Raw genomic sequence first — 24477 nt, 5'->3', positions numbered from 1 at the left:
GGGTCCAACTTGTTTGGGACTCTCTGAGCTTCCTGGACTTCTTGGAAGTCTTATTTCCTTTAACAGGTTGGGGAAGTTCTCCTTCATTATGTTTTCAGATAAGTTTTCAATTTCTTGGTCTTCCTCTTCTCCTTCTGGCACCCATATGATTCGGATGTTGGAACATTTAAAGTTGTCCCAGAGGTTCTGAAGCCTAATTTTTTGAACTCTTGTTTCTTCATTCTGTTCTGGTTGAATGTTTATTTCTTCCTTCTGATCCAAATCATTGATTGGAGTCCCAGTTTCCTTCCCTTCACTGTTGGTTCCTTGTGTATTTTTCTTTATTTCACTTTGCATAGCCTTCATTTTTTCCTCTATTTTGTGACCCTACTCAACCATTTCTGTGAACGTCTTGATTACCAGTGTTTTCAAATCTGCATCTGATAGGTTGGCTGTCTCTTCATCACATAGTTCTATTTTTGGAGTTTTGATCTATTCTTTCATTTGGGCCGTATTTTTTTTTGTTCCTGTGCCCCTATTACATTGGACAGGGCAGAGCCTTAGGTATTCACAAGAGCAGGGCAACCAAACTCACTGTGTTTGGTGCTATGTGTGGGGAAGGGATCCAAGAGGGAACAATGCCACTTACTCGGCTCTGGACCTGTTTTCATTCCAACTATCCACAAGCAGATTGGGCCCTTCTGGTGCCGATTCCCAGGTGGGTGGGTTTGTGTACATTCTAGGACCCTGCGGGTCTCTCCAAAAATCTCTCCTATGAAGCTGGGAGATTCTCCCACTGCTGCAACCCTCACAGGTTCTTAGCCAGAGATTTTGAGGCTATTTCTCCATGCTGCAACCGTGGGTTGCGTGGTCTGTCTCACTCCCCAGTTATTTTCCCCGGTTTATCCTTATGCAACTGTGGGACCACCTGGTCCTCCAACCGCTGCCTTGCTGTGAGTCCTCTAACCCCGGCTGCCCATCTCTGCCCCTCCTACCAGTCTGAATGAATGTTTCTTCTTTAACTCCTTGGTTGTCAGTCTTCCATATAGATCGATTTTCTGGCAGTACTGGTTATTTTTTGTTTTTAGATTTGTCCTTCTTTTGGTTGTATGAGGAGGCAAATTGTATCTACCTATGCCTCCACCTTGGCCAAAAGTCCCATGACTATTTTGTAACTACCAATCTGTATTTCTTAATCCCTTCACCTTTTTCACCCACCCCCCTAACCCCACTCCCATCTGGCAGCTGTCATAATGTTCTCTGTGAGTCTTCCGATCAAGATGGAGATGTTGGTAGACATGCTTCACCACACTGAACAACCATATTAAAAATGAAAAACACCCAGAACTGCCAGAAGATCACCCAGAAAAACATCCAGAACTGTACAGAAGTCAAACAACCAAGAATTTAAAGAAGCTATATTCATTCAGATGGGTAGGAGGGGTGGAGACAAGGAGTCAGGGTGGAGATGATGCTGTGTGGTGATGGCAAGCTGGGGGTGGTGAGGCAGCAGCAGCCTTTGAAGCTGGTAGTCCCACATTCACAAGTGGCAGATAAAAATCAGGGGGACACCTTGTGAGTGAGCGAACATAGCCCCAGGCCAGACTGTGCAGACCAGGGTACCAGCCCAGGGAAAAGTAAAGTATCATAACTTTTGGCTGTAAACCCAGTGGAAAAAAATGGTTTCTCAGGAGAGCCCAGAGTGTGTACAAACCCACCTACCTTGGGATCCACAACCAAGACAGCAGCTGGAGGGGCACCAGGCACATTCAGGAAGTGGATGAAGTGACTAGAAATAGGGTGAGTGCCAGACAAGACCCCAGCAGTCAGCTATCAGCATCATTGTCCCCTCTTCCACCCTTCCCTCACACAAGGAGCCACAAAGTGTCAAGCAGATGCCCTGTCCTGGCAAATACCAAAGACTGTCCCACATAACTTAATAGGTGTGCTAAGATAGGAAATAAAAGCTCTAACTGGTACACAGACACAGGGTGGCTGCCAAAATCAGGAGACAAAGAATTATAGCCCAAATGAAGGAACAGAACAGAACCCCAGAAAAAGAATTAAGTGATGTGGAGCTAGCCAGCCTATCAGACGTAGAGTTCAAAACACTGGTGATCAGAATGCTTAAAGATCTCATTGAATATGGCAAAAGCATAATGGAAGGAGTGAAGACTATACTATGGGAAATAAAGAAAAATCCACAGGAAACCAAGAGTGAAGGGCAGGAAGCTGGGATTCAAATCAATGATTTGGAACATAAGGAAGAAATAAACATTTGACTAGAACAAAATGAAGAAACAAGAATTCAAAAAAACAAAACAAAACAAAACGAGAGTTTAAGAAGACTCTAGGACATCCCCCAAAGGGCCAACGTCCTAATCATAGAGGTGCCAAAAGGAGAAGAGGAAGAACAAGAAATTTAAAACTTACTTCAAAAAGTAATAAAAGAAAACTTCCCTAATTTGGCAAAGGAAATAGACATACAAGACCAGGAAGCACAGAGAGTCCCAAACAAGATGGACCCAAAGAGGTCCACACCAAGACACATCATAATTAAAATGTCAAAGATTAAAGATAAAGAGAGAACCGTAAAAGCAGCAAGAGAAAGGTAGAGAGTTACCTACAAAGGAGTTCCTATAAAAAAAATCAGCTGATTTCTCAAAACAAACTTTGCAGGTGAGAAGGGGTGGGCAAGAAGCATAAAAGTGATGAAAATCATGGACCTACATCCAAGATTACTCTATCCAGTAAACCTGTCATTTAGAATGGAAGGGCAGATAAAATACTTCCCAGACAAGGTAAAGTTAAAGGAGTTCATCACTAAGCCCTTATTATATGAAATGTTAAATGGACTTATTTAGGAAAAAAAAAAGGTCAAAACTATGAACATTAAAATGGCAACAAATTCACAACTATCAACAACTGAATCTAAAAAAACAAACTAAGCAAACAAGTAAAACAGGAATAGAACCATAGATATGGAGACCATTTGGATGGTTATCAGCTGGGAGGGGAAAGGAGGAGATTGGGGGAAAAGGTATAGGGATTTAGAAACATAATTGGGTAGGTACAAAATAGACAGGGAGGTGTTAAGAACAGTATAGGTAATGGAGAAGGCAAAGAACTTACATGCACGACCCATGGTCATGAACTATGAGGATGGATTGCTGGTGGGATGGGGGCATACCAGGCAGAGTAGGGTAAAGGGACAACTGTAATAGCATAACCAATAAAGTACACTTAAAACATTAAAAGTAAAAAAAAACAGTGGCCCACTTGGGGGAAAAATGTTTTCTGTATAAGTTTGTTCTGTTTTGTTTGTTCAACTATTTTTTTTTTTTTTTTTTTAGATTCCACATATATCATCCTTGGCCTTTGTCTTTCTTTGACTTATTTCACTAAGCACGATACTATTTCCATCCATGTTGCAGATGACAAGATTTCATTCTTTTGTATGGCTGAGTCAGATTCCATTCTATATATGCACTACTTCTTTACCTATTTATTGATGGACACTTAAGTCACTTGGCTATTGTAAATAATGCTGCAAAGAACATGGATGCATATGTTTTTTCAAATTAGTGTTATGGATTTCGTGAGATAAGTACCCAGAATTTAAATTGCTGGGTTTTTCTTTGTCTCTTGTAGCCTTTGTTTTAAAGTCTACTTTGTCTGGTATAGGTATTGCTATACCAACTTTTTAGTTGTTGTCGTCTCCATTTTCATGAAATATATTTTTCCATCCCTTTACTTTCAGTATGTGTGTGTCTTTCAATCTGAAGTGAGTGTCTTGTAGACAGCATATTTAAAGTAAGGGTCTTGTTTTCTTATCCGTTAAGTCACCCTCAGTCTTTTGACTGAGTTATTTAATGCATTTACCTTTAATTGTTGGTAGATAAATAGTTTTTGCCATTTGATAATTTATATTTTTGATCTTCTTAAAGAAGTCCCTTTAACATTTCCTGTAATACTGCCTTGGTGGTGATAAACTCCTTTAAGTTTTTCTTGTCTGGAAAGCTCTATATCTGTTCTTCAATTATAAATGATAACTTTGCTGGGTAATGTTAGTTGTAGGTCCTCGCTTTTGATTACTTTAAATATTTCATGCCAATCCATTTTGGCTGAAATGTTTCTTTTGAGACAGCTGACAGACTTATAGGAGCTCCCTTGTAGGTAACTAACTTCTTTTCTCTTGCTGCTTTTAAGATTTTCTCTGTCTTTACCCTTTGGCCTTTAAAGGTGTGTCTTGGTGTGTGGGCTTCATTGGACTCACCTTGTTTAGGACTCTGTGCTTCCTGGGCTTATGAGGGGGAATCCCAGAAGAAAAACAAAACAAAACAAAACAGAATTATGTTCTAAAAGGCAGCCTCCTTGTCATACAGTCTTCTCCTATCAGGTGAGTTTTCTAGGAACCCATCTGTATCAGTGTACCAGCTTCCATTGTTGTGAGAGGCTGCGCTTGGCTTCAGTGAATTTTTCTGAAGACTCTGAACGTGCTTGGCCATTTCATGATGGGTGATTTATGAGTGCACCTGCTTACAGCATGTTGAGTGTTCAGCAGTTTTTGACCAAAAACAGCATGACCCCCATGTTCCACCTTTCCTATTCACCTGATCTCACCGCAAGTGACTTTTTTTTTGTTTCCCAGATTAAAAAATAAGTCCTCAGGGAAACATTTTGCCAATGTGGAATAGGTGAAACAAAAAATGGCAGAAGCACTAAGAGATATCAAAATCAATGAGTTTGAAAACTGTTTTGAGCAGTGGCAATAACATCTCGATAGGTACATTGCATCAAATGGCGAGTGCTTTGAAGGTGACTGAAGTTCAAACATGTAAGAATGAATATACCATTTTTTATAAATAAATTCTTTTTCGAGGTCCCCCTCATGTACTATAATATATAAAAATACTGTTTCAATATCTAATATCTGTAACATTATGATGAGGCTTGAATATGAAGTAGAAATTCCACCATCCCCATCTTCAGAATGGACTTGGCTTTTCTTGGTTCTTTTTTTCCATTGGAATTTTAAGATCAGCAGTTCAGGTTATATGAAAAATCTTATTTGGAGTTAATTTAGAATTAGATGGTATTTATATATTATTTTAGTGAGACTGTGTTTTTGATTTTGAATAGTGTATTAAAACAGTATGCTCTCCATTTATGTAGGTCCTTTAAATTCATCTGTGAAGTTTTATACTTTTAGCAGTAAAAGTTCATGAACACTTTTTGTCAGATTTGTTCAAAGGTATCCATATATTTTATTGCTATTGTGATTAATACCTTTTTAAAAATTACATTTCCTAGTGGATTGTTTATGTACTTATCAGTTGGTGATTGAATCCTCTATAACATCTATTAGTTTTACCTGTAGATTCTGTTTTTCCCTTTTTAAAAAATTCTTATTCCTTGTTTTAAAGGTAATGATTTCAAAGTTTCACTATTATATATGATGTTTCCTTGGCGTTCTGATAGCTAGCCTTATTTAGACTAAGGAAATTTCCTTCTCTGATTTTACTAAGAATCATGATTACAAATGGATATTGAATGTTATCAAATGCTCTTTCTATATCTGTTGAAGGGACTGTGGCTTTATTTCTTTCTTAAAGATTTTATTTATTTATTTTAAGAGAAGGGGAAGGGAGGGAGAAAGAGCAATGTGAGAAACATTGGCTGGTTCCCTCTCATACATGCTCCAATCAGGGACTGAACCTGCAACTCAGGCATGTGCCCCAACAAGTAATTGAACCAGGACCTTTCACGTTGTGGGACTGTGCTCAACCAACTGAGCTACAGATCAGGGCTCTTCTTTAATCTTTTAATGTGATGGAGCACACTGTTTTGTTGTCTAAGATAAAGCTATTTATTGTGTTCCTGTTATAAATCCTACTCTGTCACTTTTTTGAATATACTGTTCAATTCCATGCACCACTGTTTTATGTAGGGTCATTGTATTTGTGCCCATAGGTGTATCTGGCATATAGTTTTCCTTTTTTGTACTTTTCTTGTTTAGAACATATGTTCCATTGGGAGAATTATCCCACTTTTCAACTTTTTGAAGAAATTTGCTTAAGATTATTTGTTCCTTGAAGTTTTGGAAAAATGCACGTGTTTTACTGTGTATATTTGTATTTGTGGGAAAAGTTTTCACTACTGGTTCTACTTAAATAACTTGATATAATCTATTCTGCATTTCTATTTCTTCTCATGTTACTTTTATTAAGTTCTATTTGTATAGAGCATCTTATTCTTAAATGATTATTTAAATTTTGACTGTATCTATAATTTTCTTTATATTTCTAAGGTTGTTTTTGTGCCTTTCTTCATCTTCATATCATGCTAGATGTTTGTCTCTTTTGTCTATTCAAAGAACCTTTTCAAAGAAAAGATTTATATTTTATCATTCTCTCTATTATTTCTTTGATTACTATATTATTAATTTCTAATGGACCTCAGGTGCCCAGAATTGGATGTGAGAATTCTTGGCTCAGGATGCCCATCATTATCCTGTCATGACCTATTTTATTGTGTTTGTGTATAAGAATAAGCTCGTGAGAGCCCACTGCTCCACATGACAGAGAGGACACCTCCAATACCTCTCATCTACTTATTTTATTCTGCCCCAGCCCCCACTTCTGGCTTCCCCAACTGAGTAACCACTGTTCTGGCTTCTGTGCTTTTTGTTCTCTTGCGTCTGTGTTTTTGTGTGTATTTCTAAAAGTACATTACTTATTTTGAGTTGTTCTTAATAAAAAGGACATCTTGCAGTACATTATATTCTGGGACTTGTTTTTATTTTATTTATTTATTTTTTAATTTTTATTGTTACTCAATTACAGTTGTATGCCTTACCTCCCGATCCCTCCAACCCACCCCAGCCGAACCAACCTCCCTCCACCCTCTCCACCCTCCCCCTTGATTTTGTCCATGTGTCCTTTATAGTAGTAGTTCCTGTAATCCCCTCTTCTCACTGTCCCCTCCCCACCCCCCTCTGGCTATTGATAGATTGTTCTTACCTTCAGTGTCTCTGGTTATATTTTGTTTGCTTTCTTCTTCTGTTCATTATGTTCCTGATAAAGGTGAGATCCTATGGTATTTATCCCTCACCGTCTGGCTTATTTCACTTAGCATAATGCTCTCCAGTTCCATCCATGCTGTTGCAAAGGGTATAAGCTCCTTCTTTCTCTCTGTTGCATAGAATCCTATTGTGTAAATGTACCATAGTTTTTTAATCCACTCATTTGCTGATGGGCACTTAGGTTGCTTCCAGCACTTGGCTATTGTAAATTGCGTTGTTATGAACATTGCGGTGCATAGGTACTTTTGGATTGGTGTTTCAGGGCTCTTAGGGTATAATCCCAGCAGCGGAATTGCTGGGTCAAAGGGCAGTTCCATTTTTAGTTTTCTGAGGAAATTCCATACTGTTTTCCACAGTGGCCTCACCAGTCTGCATTCCCACCAACAGTTCACTAGGGTTCCCTTTTCTCCGCATCCTCTCCAACATTTATTTGTGGATTTGTTTATGTTGGCCACTCTGACCTGTGTGAGATGGTACCTCATTGTGGTTTTAATTTGCATCTCTCTGATGGCTAGTGATGATGAGCATCTTTTCATATGTGTCTGGGTCCTCTGTATGCCTTCCTTGGAGAAGTGTCTGTTCAAGTGCTTTGCCCATTTCTTAATTGGGTTGTTTGTCTTCCTGGAGTGGAGTCATGTGAGTTCTTTATATATTTTGGAGACCAGGCCCTTGTCTGAGGTATCATTGGCAAATATGTTTTCCCATACTGTTGGTTCTCTTTTCATTTTAATGCTGTTTTCTTTAGCCCTGCAGAAGCTTTTTATTTTGATGAGGTCCCATTTGTTTATTCTTTCCTTTATGTCCCTTGCTTTAGGGGACATGTCTGTGAGGATGTTGCTGCATGGAATGTCAGAGATTTTCCTGCCAATGTTTTCCTCTAGGACTTTCATGGTGTTATGACTTATATTTAAGTCTTTTATCCACCTTGAATTTATTTTTGTGTATGATGTAAATTGGTGATCGAGTTTCATTTTTTTGCACGTAGCTGTCCAGATTTCCCAACACCATTTATTGAAGAGGCTATTTTTGCTCCATTTTATGCTCCTACCTCCTTTGTCACGTATTAATTGACTGTAAAGACTTGGGTTTATTTCTGGGCTCTGTGTTCTGTTCCATTGGTCTATGTGCCTATTTTTATGCCAGTACCAGGCTGTTTTGATTACAGTGACCTTGTAATACAGTTTCATATCATGTATTGTGATCCCTCCTGCTTTGTTCTTCCTTCTCAAAATTGCTGGAGCTATTTGGGGTCACTTATGGTTCCATATGAATTTCTGAAAGGTTTGTTCTGTATCTGTGAAATATGGCATGGGTCTTTTAATAGGGATTGCATTGAATTTGTAACTCGCTTTGGGTAGTATGGCCATTTTGATGATGTTAATTCTTCCAATCCATGAGCATGGGACATGCTTCCATTTGTTTGATCTTCCTTAACATCTTTCATCAGTGTTGTGTAGTTTTCTGAGTACAGGTCTTTGACCTCCTTGGTTAGGTTTATTCCTAGGTACTTGATTTTTCTTGTTGCTATATCAAATGGGATTTTTTTTTCCTGATTTCTGTTTCTGCACTTTCGTTGTTGGCATACAGGAATGCCTTTGATTTCTGAGTATTGGCTGTGTATCCAGCTTTTTTGCCAAATTCATTTATTAGGTCCAGTAGGTTTTTGGTGGAGTCTATAGGATTTTCCATGTACACTATCATGTCATCTGCAAACAGTGACAGTTTCATTTCCTCCTTTCCAATTTGGATGCATTTTATTGCTTTTTCTTGTCTGATTGCTGCAGCCAGGACTTCCAATACTATGTTGAATAGGAGTGGTGAGAGAGGGCATCCTTGTCTTGTTCCTGATCTTAGTGGGAAAGCTCTAAGTTTTTGTCCATTGAGTATGATGTTGGCTGTAGGTCTCTCATATATGGCCTTTATTATGTTGAGGAATGCTCCCTCTATTCCCACTTTGCTGAGTGTTTTTATCAGAAATGAGTGCTGTACCTTATCAGATGCTTTTTCCGCATCTATTGATATGATCATGTGATTTTTGTCTTTGCTGTTGTTGATGTGATGTATTATGTTTATTGATTTGCGAATATTGTACCACCCTTGCATCCCTGGGATGAATCCCACTTGGTCATGGTGTATGATCTTTTTAATATATTGCTGAATGCCGTTTGCCAATATTTTGTTGAGAATTTTAGCTTCTATATTCATTAGCGATATTGGCCTGAAGTTTTCTTTCTTCGTTGTGTCTTTATCTGGTTTTGTGATTAGGATGATGCTGGCTTCATAAAAAGAGTTTGGGAGTCTTCCATCAGTTTGGATTTTTTCGAATAGTCTGTGAAGGATAGCGGTTAGCTCTTCCTTATGCTTTGTAGAATTCTCCTGTGAAACCATCTGGTCCAGGACATCTGTGTGTTGGGAGTTTTTTGATGACTTCTTCAATTTCGTCTGCTGTTATTGGTCTGTTCAGGTTTTCTGCTTCTTCTTCATTCAGTTTTGGAAGATTATATTTTTCTAGAAATGTGTCCATTTTACCTAGGTTTTCAAATTACTTGGCATACAGTTCTTCGTAGGAATTTCTTACAATCCTTTGTATTTCTGTGTTATCAGTTGTAATCTCTCCTCTTTCATTTCTAATTGTGTTTATTTGGATCCTCTCTCTTTTTTTCTTGATGAGTCTACTTAAAGGCTTGTCGATTTTGTTTATCTTTTCAAGGAACGAGCTCCTGGATTCATTGATCCTTACAATTGTGCTTTTAGTCTCTATGTCATTTAACTCTGCTCTGATCTTGGTTATTTCCTTCCTTCTGCTTGCTCTGGGCTGTCTTTGTTGTTGTTCCTCGAGTTCTTGTATGCGTAGGGTTAGGGTGTTTGTTTGAACTCTTTCTATCTCCTTAAGGTAGGCCTGTATTGCTATGAACTTCCCTCTCAGGACTGCCTTTGCTGTGTCCCATAAGTTTTGGGTTGTTGTGAGTTCATTTTCATTTGCTTCCAGAAAGTTTTTGATTTCTTCCCTAATCTCGTTCTTGACCCATTCATTGTTTAATAGCATGCTATTCAGTCTCCATGATTTTGAATGTTTTGGGTTTTTTCCTTTGGGGTTGGTTTCTAGTCTCAGTCCCTTGTGGTCAGAGAAAATCCTTGATATGATTTCAATTTTCTTGAATTTGTTGCGGCTTGCTTTATGTCCTATCATGTGGTCTATCTTTGAAAAATTTCCATGGACACTTGAAAAGAATGTGTAATTTGCTTCTTTGGGATGAAAAGCTCTCTATATATCAGTTAAGTCCATTTCATCTAGGGTATTGTTAAGTGACACAATATCCTTCTTGATATTTTGTTTGGGAAGATCGGTCCATTTTTGACAGTGGGGTGTTAAAGTCCCCTACTATAATTGTGTTGCTGTCAATATCTTTCTTGAAGTCCTCCAAGATTTTCTTTATGTATTTCGGTGCTCCTATGTTGGGTGCATATATATTGACAATGTTTATGTCTTCTTGGTGGATTCTTCCTTTGAGTATTATGAAGTGACCTTCTGGGTCTCTCTTTATGGCCCTTGTTTGGAAGTCTATTTTGTCTGATATGAGTATTGCTACCCCTGCTTTTTTTTTCCTGTCTGTTTACTTGGAAAATTTGTTTCCAGCCCTTCACTTTCAGTCTGTGTAGGTCTTTTGTCCTGAGATGGGTCTCTTGTAGGCAGCATATGTGTGGTTTATGTTTTCTTATCCATTCAGCTATTCTATGTCTTTTGATTGGAGTATTTAATCCATTTATGTTTAAGGTTATTATTGATAGGTAGTTATTCATTGCTATTTTTTCCTACCTGTGCTCCTCTCTTTCTCTTTTCCTTCCTTTCTTTAAAGCAGTCCCTTTAGCATCTCTTGCACAGCTGGTTTGGTGGAGGTGCATTCTTTTAGACTTCTTTTGTCTGGGAAACTCTTTATTTGGCCTTCTATCTTGATTGAGAGCCTTGCTGCATGAAGTGGACTTGATTGCAGGCCTCTGATTGTCATTACTTGGAATATTTTTTGCCATTGTCTTCTGGCTTGGAGCGTTTCCATTGAGAAGTCAATTCCTAACCTTATCAGGGCTCCCCTGTTTGTTAGTTCCTGTTTCTCCCTTGCTGCCTTTAGGATCGTCTCTTTGTCTTGGAATTTTGCCATTTTAATTATGATGTGTCTTGCAGTGGGTCTCTTTGGGTTCCTCTTGATAGGGACTCTCTGTGTTGCCTGGATTTGTGTGACTTTTTTCTCTCATCATATTAGGGAAATTTTTCTTCATTACTTTTTCAAACAGGTTTTCTAACCCTTGCTCTCCTTCTTCTCCTTCTGGTATCCCTTTTATACAGATATTATTACATTTCATGTTGTCCTGCATTTCCCTTAATCCCTATTCATTCTCTCTGAGCCTCTTTTCCTTTTCTTGCTCTTTCTGGGTGTTTTTTTCTACTTTTCCTCCAGCTCGCTGATGAGATCCTCTGCTTCATCAAGTGTGTTTTTCATTCCTTCTACTGTGTTCTTCAATTCAGAAATTGTATTCTTCATTTACTCTTGGCCCTTGTTGACAGTTTCTATTTCCTTTTTCATGTTGATTATTTTGCAGTGAGTTCATTGTAGTTTCCCTATAGTTTCTGGTAGTTCTCTGTGAGCTCAGTGAGCTTCCTGATAACCATTGCTTTGAACTCAGTATCTGATAGTTCACTTGCCTCTATTTCAGTTAGCATTCTTTCTGAGGCTTCCTCCTTTCCTTTCATTTGGGGATTTGTTTTTGTTTTTTTTGTCTTCCCATTGTTTGTGAGACTGTTCTTGTTAGCCTCTGCTTCTTAAATTGATCTGTTGTGACTCCCTGGGCTTATGGTATGAAGTTCTATGGTAGAATGCCTGTGAGATTCAGTTGTGCCCTCTCCTTAATCTCCTGAGCTCACTGGTCTGGAGCTGACGTTTATGGGTCTAAAAGGGTTAATTATGGTCGTTTTAGAGCTCCAGGTTTTATTATCTCACCTGTGGGAATAGGAGAAAGAAGAAAAAAAAAAGGAGAAGGGAAGGAAGGAAAAAGGAATAGAAAAGGAATGGAAGGAAGGATTGAAGGAAGGAAGGAAGGAAGGAAAGAAAGAAGGAGGAAGGACAAAAAAGATTGGAGGACAGATAAGAAGATGAAATTTTAACATACATACATACATACATACATACATACATAAATAAATAAATAAATAAATAAATAAATAAAAGAAGGCAGTAAGAAGGCATAGAAACGTAAAGATGGAAGGAAGAAGGAATAAAAGAAAGAAGGACGAAAAGGAATAAGGAATTTAGGGGGAAAGGAGGAAAAAAGAAAGTCTTCTGCTTACTTTAAACTGGTCAGGTTAGTTTTGCTGGTCTTCTTGTCTGTGAAACGGAGGGGGTGGTTGGAAGGATTGGTTTCACTTTTCTCCCTTCCTGAGCCACACTCTTCGCTGTTGTTCAGCCTCCAGTCCAGGTCCTCAGGGTCCTTCTGCTCCCCACTAGGCCTTTAGTTCACCAGTTGTGCTGTCCTTGAGTTGCACCCATTAGGGGCAACTCACACTCCCCCTTCTTGCTCTTTGCTGTCTTAGATGCTAGGGGCTCTTGGTGCTGCTATGGGGAGTTCATCCCCCTACTGGGTCGAGTCTTTCTGGGGAATGCAGTCTCCCCTAGCCCTGCAGCTCCCCTCTGCTGGGTGTTCTGCTTTAGTCCTAGACAGCCAGTAGGCCCTGCAGGGTTCTGTGGGCAGGGGCTAGGTAGGAGTTGTTCAGAACTGGTGCTTCTGGTGTGGTCGCCCTCCAGCAGTCAGGCCATTGATCAGGTTGTGCAGCGATCCCCCCTTTGGGCCTGTGCACCGGGGCAGCGGAGCCAGTGATGCGGGTTCGCACCCACCTGAGGTTTCAGATGTGGGTGCCCAGTCCACTGATCTGGGTGCGGGCCAACTGGGCTTTAGGTGTGTGCTGGGGCTGCTTGTCCGGCATTCACAGTCCAGGGTCTGAGGGGGTAGGGGACAAGAGGCCAGGGCTGCTATGGAGAGTTCTCTAAATAGCTGCTGATTACCCCTATTTTCTCTTTTTCTTTTCTAGAAGTTCCTCCTATTCAAGCCCCCCTGGTCCAAACAAGCACCTGGCCTCTCACACAGCCCAGCCTGGCTCTCTCCCAAGAATCCTGCAGCAGACCCTGTGCCCCCCACTGGGGGCTTCAGCTGCCCTGGTCCCCAGGTTGGTCCCAGGGACCTTATTATCCTTAGGCACTCTTCTTACCGTCTGATCTTTCAATGTCCTCTATCTTTGGTATCCGATCTTCATATATGCTGGAATACCGTTGGCTGTTCGCTCTGTTCCTCAGAACAGCTAAGCATTTCACTGGTGCCGAGGGTAAGTGGACTCTGCTCCCACCTATCTCGACACCATCTTCAATCTCAGCTGGGACTTGTTTTTAAAGCCAGTATTATACTGCTGTGTTTCATTTGTTACTGCATGTAGCTGTATTTTAATTTTTTCTGTGGTACAATATGCCATTTTGTGAACATTTATCTATTTTGCTCCTGAAAGTGTCAACTGAAGGTCACTGCTGCCAATTCAGTGCCAACAGGAATCCCAATTTGGTGAAGGGGGAGACAGACTATTCAGTGCAAACAGCTCAATTCTAAAACAGCTCAGTTGTTGAACAGCATGGCTCTGAGGCAGCCCTGGTGTTACAGTGCTGCTCCATTCTGAGAGTTTGGCAAGACAGCTTCAGCTCTGATGTTGCCACTGCAGCTGGGGAAACACAGTCTTCAATGAACACTGAAAGTGTGCTCCACGGACATAGAGGTGAAGCTGACTTATAGAGGATTCCCCACTCCTGGTCCTTGATTGGTCAGTTCTCATGCACTGAGGACTCCAAGTCAGCACAGTTTGAGCAGTCCAAAAGGCACTGTCCTGATTATTTGGAATGCAGTTAGTTATTCTCGTTGGTTGGTGAAGATGCAAATCAGGATATAGCAGTGCAGTCCCAATGGCTGGGGCAGGTCTTCAGCCCATTGGTTGATTTATAATCTTTTATAAGGGCTGACTCAGATGGCAGGAGCACAGCGCTGAAAGCTTGGCAGCCCAGCCTGTGACTTCTTTGAAAGTTACAGGCTGGGACCTCTGTAAACAATGGGGGAGGGACCTCTGTATACAATGGGTGCTAGAGTCTAGTTATGAATTTGAGTCCAATTAACCATGAGAAGTCCTTTTTGAGTCCTTTTGTAGACCCCTTCTTTGGGTCAACAAAAGACATTCAGTTTTTATATTATAAACACTGCAGCTATCAACATTCTGATATATACAAGTAAGACTCTTTTTCAGACAATTTTACTGGACATGTAACCAGGAATGGCATTGTACCAATTGTACCAAGTATCACCCCTTCGAACAAAGTATACCTAATTCATATCAACACTTGATGCTGACTTCTTAATTTTTGTAGATCCAATGAGTATAAAATCTCAATCTGATCTTCATTTGATTTTCCTTATCCCTAACAATTTTAAACATTTTTTCATGTATGTTACCATTGTTCATTTCTTTTTCTTGTTTATTTTTTATTTTTTATTGGGTTGTTTGTCCTCATATTCTTGGTTTTCTTAAAAATATATTTTATTGATTCTACTATTACAGTTGTCCCAATTTATTCCCCTTTGCCTCACTCCACCTGCTACCCACATTCCCTCCAGTAATCCTCCTCCCCTTTAGTTGATGTCCATGAGTCATGCATATAAGTTCTTTGGCTACTCCATTACCTATACTGTCCTTAACATCTACCTGTCTATTTTGTACCTACCAATTTTCGCTTCTTAATCCCTGCACCTTTACCCCCATTTTCCTTCTTCCCCCTTCCAACTAAAGACCCTCCAAATGATCTCCATACCTATGATTCTGTTCCTGTTCTGAGTGTTTTTGCTTAGTTTGTTATTTGGATTCAGTTATTGATAATTGTGAATTTATTGCCATTTTAATGTTTATCATCTTGATCTTTTTCTTATATACTTCCCTTTAGCATTTCACATAATAAGGGCTTGGTGATGATGAACTCCTTTAGCTTTACCTTGTCTGGGTAGCACTTTATCTGCCCTCCCATTCTAAATGATAGCTTTGCTGGATAGAGTAATCTTGGTTGTAGGTCCTTGCTTTTCATTATTTTGTATACTTCTTGCCAGTCCCTTCTCACCTGCAAAAGTTGTTTGAGAAATCAGCTGATAGTCTTATGGGAACTCCTTTGTAGGTAATTGTCTGCTTTTTTCTTGCTGCTTTTAAGATTCTCTCTTTATCTTTAATTTTTGGCATTTTAATTTTGATGTGTCTTGGTATGGACCTCTTTGAGTCCATCTTGTTTGGTACTCTCTGTGCTTCGTGGACTTGTATGTCTATTTCCTTCACCAAATTAGGAAAGTTTTCTTTCATTATTTTTTCAGATAAGTTTTCAATTTCTTGCTCTTCCTCTTCTCCTTGTAGCACCCCTGTGATTCATATGTTGGTACATTTAAATATGTTCCAGACATTCCTGAGCCTTTCCTCATTTTTTGGAATTCTTTGTCCTTCCTACTGTTTTAATGAAATGCTTTTTCCTTCCTATATTCCAAATCATTGATTTGATTCTTGGTTTCATCCCATCCACTGTTGGTTCCATGTAGATTTTTCTTTATTTCACTTATGCAACCCTTATTTCTGCCTGGGTCTTTTTTATGGTATTGAAGTACCCAGTGAGTTCCTGGAGCATCCTGATAACCAGTGTTTTGAACTGTGCATCTGATAGGTTGCTTATCTCCATTTCATTTAGTTCTTTTTCTGGAGTTTTATTCTGTTCTTTCATTTGAACCCTATTTTTTTGTCTCCTCATTTTGGCAGCCTCCCTGTGGTTGTTTCTGTGTATTAGGTAGAGCTGCTGCTTTGATTCCCTTTCTTAGCACACCTGTTAAGTTGTATTGGGAGGAGCCTTAGGTAATCATGAGGGCAGGGCAACCCATGTCACCACTCTGTGGCTCTGTGTGGAGGAGGGCTCACAGAAGGGACAATGGAGGGCCTGGCCTCTGGAGTTTTGCCTGGGAGGAAGCTGTCTCCCCACTTGCACTTCACTTTCTCCCCATATGCCGCTGGTGGCCTTTCAGCTGTTGTCCTGTTGCTGAATCCAGAGGGGGTGGGTCTGTATGAGTCCTAAGTCCATCCCCTTTAAGAAGATGCAGTTTCTTCCACCACCCCAACCCCCACTGGTTTTTACAGCCAGAAGTTATGGCTACTTATCTTCCTGGTGCTGGGACCCTCGGCTGGGTGGTCCGGACTGCGGCTCGGATCCCTTGCTCCCAAGGTATCCCTCCCATTTTTATCTACCACTTGTGGATGTGGAACCACCATTCCTATCTCCATGTCTCTCTGCATCATACCATGTCTCCATGCCTCTCTGCATCTCTGCCCTTCCTATCTGTCTGGATGAATGTGGCTGCTTTAAATCCTTGATTGTCAGACTTCCACACAGCTTGATTTTCTGACGATTCTGGGTGATATTTGTTTTGTAGTGTAGCTGTATTTTTTTGCTATAGTTGTGCACGAAGGTGAGGCATGTTTACCTGTGCCTCTATCTTGTCCAGAAATCTTGTCCTTCTCATATTCTATACCAGTCTGGTGTAGGTTTTACATTTTGCAATATTTTCTCCCAGTTTGTAACTTGTTTTTGCTTTCTTTTTTAAGGTGTTTATACTGATGAACATGAATTCTTAGTTTTGATATAGTCAAAGTTATCAATATTTTATTTTAATGCTAGTGCTTGCCATGTCCTTTATAAAAAAACTTTTTCTACTGTAACTTCAGAAAAATATTGACTTAATATTTTTACTAAAAATTTTACTTTTGCTGTTTAACCCAGCTGGAATTGACTTTTATTCATGACATGAGGTAGAGGTTCAATTTCATTTATTTCCCCAAACAAACATGATTCTTATCATTTTCTTCATTCTAGGATGTACATTTTTTCTACAGTTTTGATCTGTTCTTTCATTTGGGTCATATTTATTTGTCTTGGTGCACCTGTTATGTTTTAGGGTGGTGGGGCCATAGGTATTCACCCAGGTGAGGCAACCCTCTTTGCTGCGTTGTGGCGCTGTCGGCCTGGTGACTATTTCTTTAACTCCTTGGTTGTCAGAGTTCCATGCAGTTTGATTTTCTGGCACTTCTGGTTGTTTATTGTTTTTAGATTGGTTGTTATCCTCCTTTTGGTTGTGAGAGGAAGCAAAGGGTTTCTACCTATGCCTCCATCTTGGCCAGAACTCTCCTCTTTATAAATCTATTGACTTTTTCTTGATCTGTTTTGTAACTGTGTTGTTAGAAACACTCAACTTTGGATTTTTAAAATAACTTGATGGTGAATTGCTCCCATATCACCATGTGATGATGCTTTTTGTCTTAATGTTTGTTTTGTCCAATATATATATAGCTGCTACAACTGCTGTTGTTTTTTTCCTAATCTTCTCAAAGTTCCCTTTTCTCATATATTTTCTGATCTCTTTAATAATTTTAAATAATGTTTTTTTAATAAACTTTTAAAATAATGTTTTACTAACTCAAGTGTGGTTGGAATAGGGGAGGCTAATCCTGTTTGGTTTCTGCTAATTTGTACTCAATGTAGATTATTTCCTTCTATATTTTGAGATTTTTAAATTGGAACCTCACATATAGCAGGGGTTTAATTTGTTTGTTTTTAATGCAGGAATCTTAGGGCTGGGAAATTGTTCCTAAAGATTGATTTTGCTTTTATTTCCTCTAGGATGCCAGAGATCTCACCCAATTATAACCAATTCTCATGTTAAAATTTCACTGTAGGGATTTTCACACCTCCCTAATTGTGTACATGGGGACTGCAAACCTGTGCATGATGTAAGCTTAGGTTTTCAATTTCCCGCCAAAGAACCCTTCTTCTTCCCTACCCCATCTGGACCCACTTCAGAGTTCTGGGGAGATACCGGCCTCTCTGACCTTCATGCTGGTGTGCAGAATTTTCCTTGTTCCTCTTTCACTGCAGCCCCCACCTCCATCCCCCATGGATCCCAGTTTTTCTTTATTTTTTAAAATATTTTATTTGTTAATTGTCATGAGTGTATGTTTTGCAATATAGTCTTTCCTATAAGTCAGTATTCTGTCTCCTCTAGGGTCGTCTGGCCTGGGCCTTAAGAATGGAAAGTGCCAGGCCACCTATACAACCACCAGTCCTGCAGGTGACACTGGCACTGAGGAATAACAGAAAGTCAACACAGGTGACTATGCCATTCACTCAGCTTTTATAATGCAGGTTCAATACAAATTCATAGTAAACTAATAACAATAATAATCACTCAGAAACAATCACCAATAACATCACACAAGAGAATTAGGGGATAAAAACCTGTGTCCTAAGAGTCCAGATCAGCTACACTTCCAGGAAGCAATTGGACTGGGCCGTCAACATCTGGCAAGGCAGAGTCAGAGGGACAGAAGTGCAGCATAGCTCTTAGTCTCCTGAGGTGGAACGTGCAGGATGTCTCAAAGTGCCTCACTCTCTGGTTGCGTCATGGTCTGAAGTCCTCTGCTTTTATTCTTCTTTTGGTTGCAAAGTCATGTTGACTTGGCACAATTTCTCATAAACGCATTTTTCTTAATTTGGATGAGCACATGGTGTTTTCCTTAGTCTCAGTAGGCACCTATTGTATATATCAGCTCTGTTGGGCACATATTATTTATGTCAGCTCTGCGAGACATGTGTTGTTTTACATCACTCTCTGAGAGAGTGCTGTTACCACTCAGATAAGCACATGTTGTCTGCCATGCTGTACTCTGCATCCTGAGGGGTTACATTATTTCTCTGCATCATTGCTGCACTACACATGCTCTAAACATGGCTTCAGGTCCTGGTCTCCACATTTATTTATTTGTTTATTTTTATTTTTTAAAGTATATTTTATTGATTATGCTAATATAGTTGTCCCATTAATTTCTCCTCTTTATTCTCCACCACCCTGCACCCTCCTCTCACTGACATTCCCCCCTTTGTTCATGTCCATGGGTTGTACATATAAGTTCTTAGGCTTCTCCATTTCCTATACTATTCTTAACTGATCCCCCCCCCCATCTATTTTGTACCTACCACTTAGGCTTCTTATTCTCTGTACCTTTTCTCCCACTCTGCCCCCTCCTCCTTGCTGCTGATAACCTTCCATGTGATCTCCATTTCTGTGATTCTGTTTCTGTTCTAGTTTGCTTAGTTTTAGTTTTAAGGTTCAGTTGTTAATTGTTGTCATTTTACTGTTCACAGTTTTTATCTTTTTCTTAGATAAGTCCCTTTAACATTTTGTATAAGGGCTTGGTGATGATGAACTCCTTTAACTTGACTTTATCTGGGAAGTACTTTATCTTCCCTTCTATTCTAAATTATAGCTTTGCTGAATAGAGTAAACTTGGATGTAGGTCCTTGTTTTTCATGACTTGGAATACTTCTTTCCAGCCCCTTCTTGCCAGCAAGGTTTCTTTTGAGAAATCAGCTGATAATCTTATGGGAATTACTTTGTAGGCAACTGTCTCCTTTTCTCATGCTGCTTTTGATATTTTCTCCCTATGTTTAATCTTGGGTAATATAATTATGATGTGCCTTGGTATGTGCTTCCTTGGGTCCAACTTGTTTGGGACTCTCTGAGGTTCTTGGAGTTCCTTGGAGTCTATTTCCTTTAACAGGTTAGGGAGATTCTCCTTCATTATGTTTTCAAATAAGTTTTCAATTTCTTACTCTTCCTCTTTTCCTTCTGGCACCCCTGTGATTTGGATGTTGGAATGTTTAAAATTGTCCCTGAGGTTCTGAGGCCTCTCCTCATTTTTTTGAATTCTTGTTTCTTCATTCTGTTCTGGTTGAATATTTCCTTTTTCCTTCTGGTCCAAACTGTTGATATGAGTCCCGGTTTCCTTCCTGTCACTGTTGGTTCCCTGCATATTTTTCATAGCTTTCACTTTTTCCTCTATTTTGTGACTGTATTCAACCATTTCTCTAAGCATCCTGATTACCACTGTTTTGAACTTAGCATCTGAGTGGTTGGCTATCTCTTTATTACTTAGTTCTTTTTTCTAGAGTTTTGATCTGTTCTTTCATTTGGACCTTGTTTCTTTGTCTTGATGCACCTGTTAGGTTGTAAGGGGCAGAGCCTTAGGTATTCACCAGGGTGGGACTACCCACTTGGGTGTGTTGTGGCACTGTATGTGGGGAGGGATCCAAGAGGGAACAATGCTGCTTACTCAGCTCTTGGCTGGTTTTCAGTCACTTCCGCCACTACCCACAAGCAAATTGGTCCCTTCTGGTGCTGATTCCTGGGTGGGTGGGTTTGTGTACATTATAGGACCCTGTGGGCCTCTCCAATGAACTCTCCTGTGAGGCTGGGAGTTTCTCCTGCTGCTGCCTCAATGCCCACAGTTTTTACAGCCAGAGGTTTTGAGGCTTTAGTTTCCCGCACTGGAACACTGGGTTGCATGGTCTGTGTCACTCCCCAGTTGTTCCTCCCAGTTTATCTGCACACAACTGTGGGACCACCCAGTTTACCAGCTGCTGCCTTGCTACACATCCTCTCCATCCTAGCTGCCTGTCTCTGTCCCTCCTACCAGTCTGAATTCATGCTTGTTCTTTAACTCCTTGGTTGTCGAACTTCCATACAGTGTGATTTTCTGTCAGTTCTGGTTGTTTTTCTTTTTTAAATTTGTTGTTGTCCTTCTTTTGGTTGTATGAGGAGGCAAAGTGTATCTATCTATGTCTCTCTCTTGGCCAGAAGTCTCTCCACATTTATTTTTAGAGAGAAGGGAAGGGAAGGAAGAAGAGATGGACAGAAACATCTATGTGTGAGAAAAACATCAATCTGTTGCCTCTTGCATGTGCCCCCCTTGGGGACTGTGCCTGCAACCTAGGCATATGCCCTGACCAGGAATTTATCTGGCAAGTTTTCACTTCATGGGATGATGCTCAACCAAGTGTGCTGCACTGGTCAGTGCTCAATCCCAATTTTTCGTAGTAGTCTCATTCCAGCTCTCTGGCTTGAGTTGGCGCAATGATTTTTCTTCTCTCTCTTTGAGTGATGTTAAATCACAGGAGTGTAATTATCTCTGGTGAGCAATAAAATGTTCCAAATACAGGTATAACTCTTGTTTAATATTAAATCAATGGTGAAGTGAAATGTAATTTCACTGTAATAAGGGAACAGTCCCGCAGAGAGGTCACTGACAGTTGTGAGCACATTCCTTCATCCCAGGGTGGGTCTCTGGAGGAGGAAGAGAGGTGTATGGGTGGGAGTGTGGGGAGAGCACAGAGAGTTGAAATTTGTGCTATAACCATTAGGCATGTGTGCCTGTAGAATGCCTGAGATGTGGCTAGTACCTACTGACATGTGCTTCAAACTCAAAAGATTTCAAAGACTCAGGCTGGCAACAAGATGGCGGCAAGATAGGTGGGAGCGGAGTCCACTTCCCCTCAGCACCAGTGAAACACCTAGCTGATCTGAGGAACAGAGCGAACAGCCAATGGTATTCCAGCATATATGAAGATTGGAGACCAAAGATGAGGACATTGAAAGATCTGATGGTAAGAAGAGTGCTTAAGGACAATAAGGTCCCTGGGACCTGCGCGGGGGAAATGGGTGGCTGAAGCCCTGGCTCAGGCATAGGGTCTGCTGCAGGATTCTTGGGAGAGAGCCAGGCTGGGCTGTGTGAGAGGCCAGGTGCTTGTTTGGACCCGGGGGGCTTGAATAGGAAGAATTTCTCGAAAAGGAAGAGAGAAAATAGAGGCACTCAGTGGCTAGTTACAGAACTCTCTGCTGCAGCCGCTGCCTCTGGCGCCCCTCCCCACTCAGCCCCTGGACTGTGAAGGCGGGATAAGCAGCCCCAGCTCTCACCTGAAGCCCGGTTGCAAGCACCCAGATTAGTGGACTGGGCGCCCACAAATGAAACCCCGGCTGGGCACCCACACCTGAGACCCCGACGGGGTGCCCACACCTGAAACCTTGGGTGGGTGTGCACCGGGAGCAGAGGCTAGCTGCACCGTGCACAGGCCCAAAGCAGAGGACCCCGCAGCAGCGCAACTCAGGCCCAAAGTGGGGGATCGGCTGATGAATGGCCTGGCGGTCTGTGAGTGACCACACCTAAAAGCACCAGTTCTGAACAACTCCTACCTAGCCCCTGCCCACAGAGCCCTGCAGGGCCTACTGGCTCTCTAGGACTAAGGCAGAACACCCAGCAGAGGGGAGCTGCAGGGCTAGGGGAGACTGCATTCCCCAGAAAGACTTGACCCAGTAGGGGGATGAACTTCCCCATAGCAGCACTGAGAGCCCCTAGCATCTAAGACAGCAAAGAGCAAGAAGGGGGAATGTGAGTTGCCCCCAATTGGTGCAACTAGAGGACAGCACAACTGGTGAACTAAAGGCCTAGTGGGGAGCAGAAGGACCCTGAGGAACTGGACTGGAGGCTGACCAACAGTGAATAGTGTGGCTCAGGAAGGGAGAAAAGTGAAAACAATCCTTCCAACCACCCCCTCCCGTTCCACAGACGGGAAGACCAGCAGAACTAACCTGACCGGTTTAAAGCCAGCAGAAGACTTTTTTTTTTTCTTTCCTCCTTTCCCCTAAATTCGTTCTTCCTTTCTGTCCTTCTTTCTTTTTTTTATTCCTTCTTCCTTCCATCCTTTACCTTTTTTATTCCTTCTGCCTTCCTTCCTGTATTTATTGTTTTGTTTTAATTTTTGTTAAAATTCCTTCTTATCTTGCCATGATCTTTCTTTATTTCTTCTTCCTTTCTTCCTTTCCTTTTCTATTCCCTTTTTCCCTCCTTCCATTCTTTATTCCCCCCCCACACCCCCCGCTTTCTCTTTTTCCCACAGGTGAGACAATAAAACCTGGAGCGCTCAAAAGACCAGAGTTACACCATGTTAGACCAATAAACATCAGCTCAAGACCAGTGAGCACAGGAGATTAAGGAGGCAGCACCACTGAATCCCATTGGCATTCTACCATATAAGTTCATACCATAAACCCAGGGAATCAGAATAGATCAATTTAAGAAGCAGAGGCTAACAAGAAGTCTCACAAACAATGGGAAGACAAAGAAACAATCCCCAAATGAAAGGAAAGGAGGAAGCCTCAGAAAGAATGCTAACTGAAAAAGAGGCAAGTCAATTAACAGATACTGAGTTCAAAGCAATGGTTATCAGGAAGCTCACTGAGCTCACAGAGAACTAGCAGAAACTAAAAGGAAACTACAATGAACTCACTGCAAACTATATCAACATGAAAAAGGAAATAGAAACTATCAACTAGGGCCAAGAGTAAATGAAGAATACAATTTCTGAACTGAAGAACACAGTAGAAGGAATCAAAAACAGACTTGATGAAGCAGAGGATCGGATTAGCAAGCTGGAGGAAAAGTAGAAAAAAACACCCAGAAAGAGCAAGAAAAGGAAAAGAGGCTCAGAAAGAATGAAGAGGCAATAAGGGAAATGCAGGAGAACATGAAACGTAACAATATCCGTATAATAGGAATACCAGAAGGAGAAGAAGAAGAGCAAGGGATACAAAACCTGTTTGAAAAAGTAATGACAGAAAATTTCCCTAATCTGATGAGAGAAAAAGTCACCCAAATCCAGGCAACACAGAGAGTCCCAAGCAAGAGGAACACAAAGAGGCCCACTGCAAGACACATCATAATTAAAATGGCAAAATTCCAAGACAAAGAGAGGATTTTAAAGGCAGCAAGGGAGAAACAGGAAGTAACATACAAGGCAGCCCCAATAAGGTTAGCAACTGACTTCTCAATGGAAACTCTGCAAGCCAGAAGACAATGGCAAGAAATATTCCAAGTAATGAGAACCAGAGGCCTGCAACCAAGAATACTTTACCCAGCAAGGCTCTCAATCAAGATAGAAGGCCAAATAAAGAGTTTCCCAGACAAAAGAAGTCTAAAAGAATACACTTCCACCAAACCAGCTGTGCAAGAGATAATAAAGGGACTGCTTTGAGGAAAGGAAGGAAAGAGAAAGAGGAACACAGAATGAAAAAATGGCAATGAATATCTGTCGATAATTACCTTAAATGTAAATGGATTAAATACTCCAATCAAAAGACATAGAATAGCTGAATGGATAAGAAAACATGACCCACACATATGCTGCCTCCAAGAGACCCACCTCAGGACAAAAGACCTACACAGACTGAAAGTGAAGGGCTGGAAACAAATTTTCCAAGTAAACAGACAGGAAAAAAAAGCAGGGGTAGCAGTACCCATATCAGACAAAATAGACTTCCAAAGAAGGGCCATAAAGAGAGACCCAGAAGGTCACTTCATAATACTCAAAGGAAGAATCCACCAAGAAGACAGAAACATTGTAAATATATATGCACCCAACATAGGAGCA

At 40.7% G+C, this 24477-nt stretch overlaps 1 protein-coding gene across 3 annotated transcripts in view; it reads left to right on the top strand.

Annotated features, from left to right (window-relative positions):
- ERCC6 (ERCC excision repair 6, chromatin remodeling factor) overlaps window positions 1-23545 on the top strand; it is a 111167-nt gene extending 87622 nt beyond the window's left edge. The window contains exons 21-24 of one of the 3 annotated variants that reach the window (XR_008426581.2): window positions 13143-13277; window positions 18221-18325; window positions 21482-21657; window positions 22617-23545. Coding sequence is in view for 2 of the 3 variants with exons in the window: in XM_053922051.2 (XP_053778026.1) it covers window positions 13143-13541 (399 nt within the window). In the remaining variant the exon portion in view is untranslated. Of the gene's footprint in view, window positions 1-13142; window positions 16271-18220; window positions 19295-21481; window positions 21658-22616 lie in introns of those variants that run through there. The other 2 variants (XM_053922052.2, XM_053922051.2) reach the window with 2 other exon arrangements.
- The last annotated feature ends 932 nt before the right edge of the window (window positions 23546-24477 follow it).

Source organism: Desmodus rotundus, chromosome 4 (assembly GCF_022682495.2).
Source record: "Desmodus rotundus isolate HL8 chromosome 4, HLdesRot8A.1, whole genome shotgun sequence".
Classification (NCBI taxonomy): Eukaryota; Metazoa; Chordata; class Mammalia; order Chiroptera; family Phyllostomidae; genus Desmodus; species Desmodus rotundus.
Note: the sequence above shows the minus strand (reverse complement) of the source record. Positions and strands in the feature narration are given on the sequence as shown.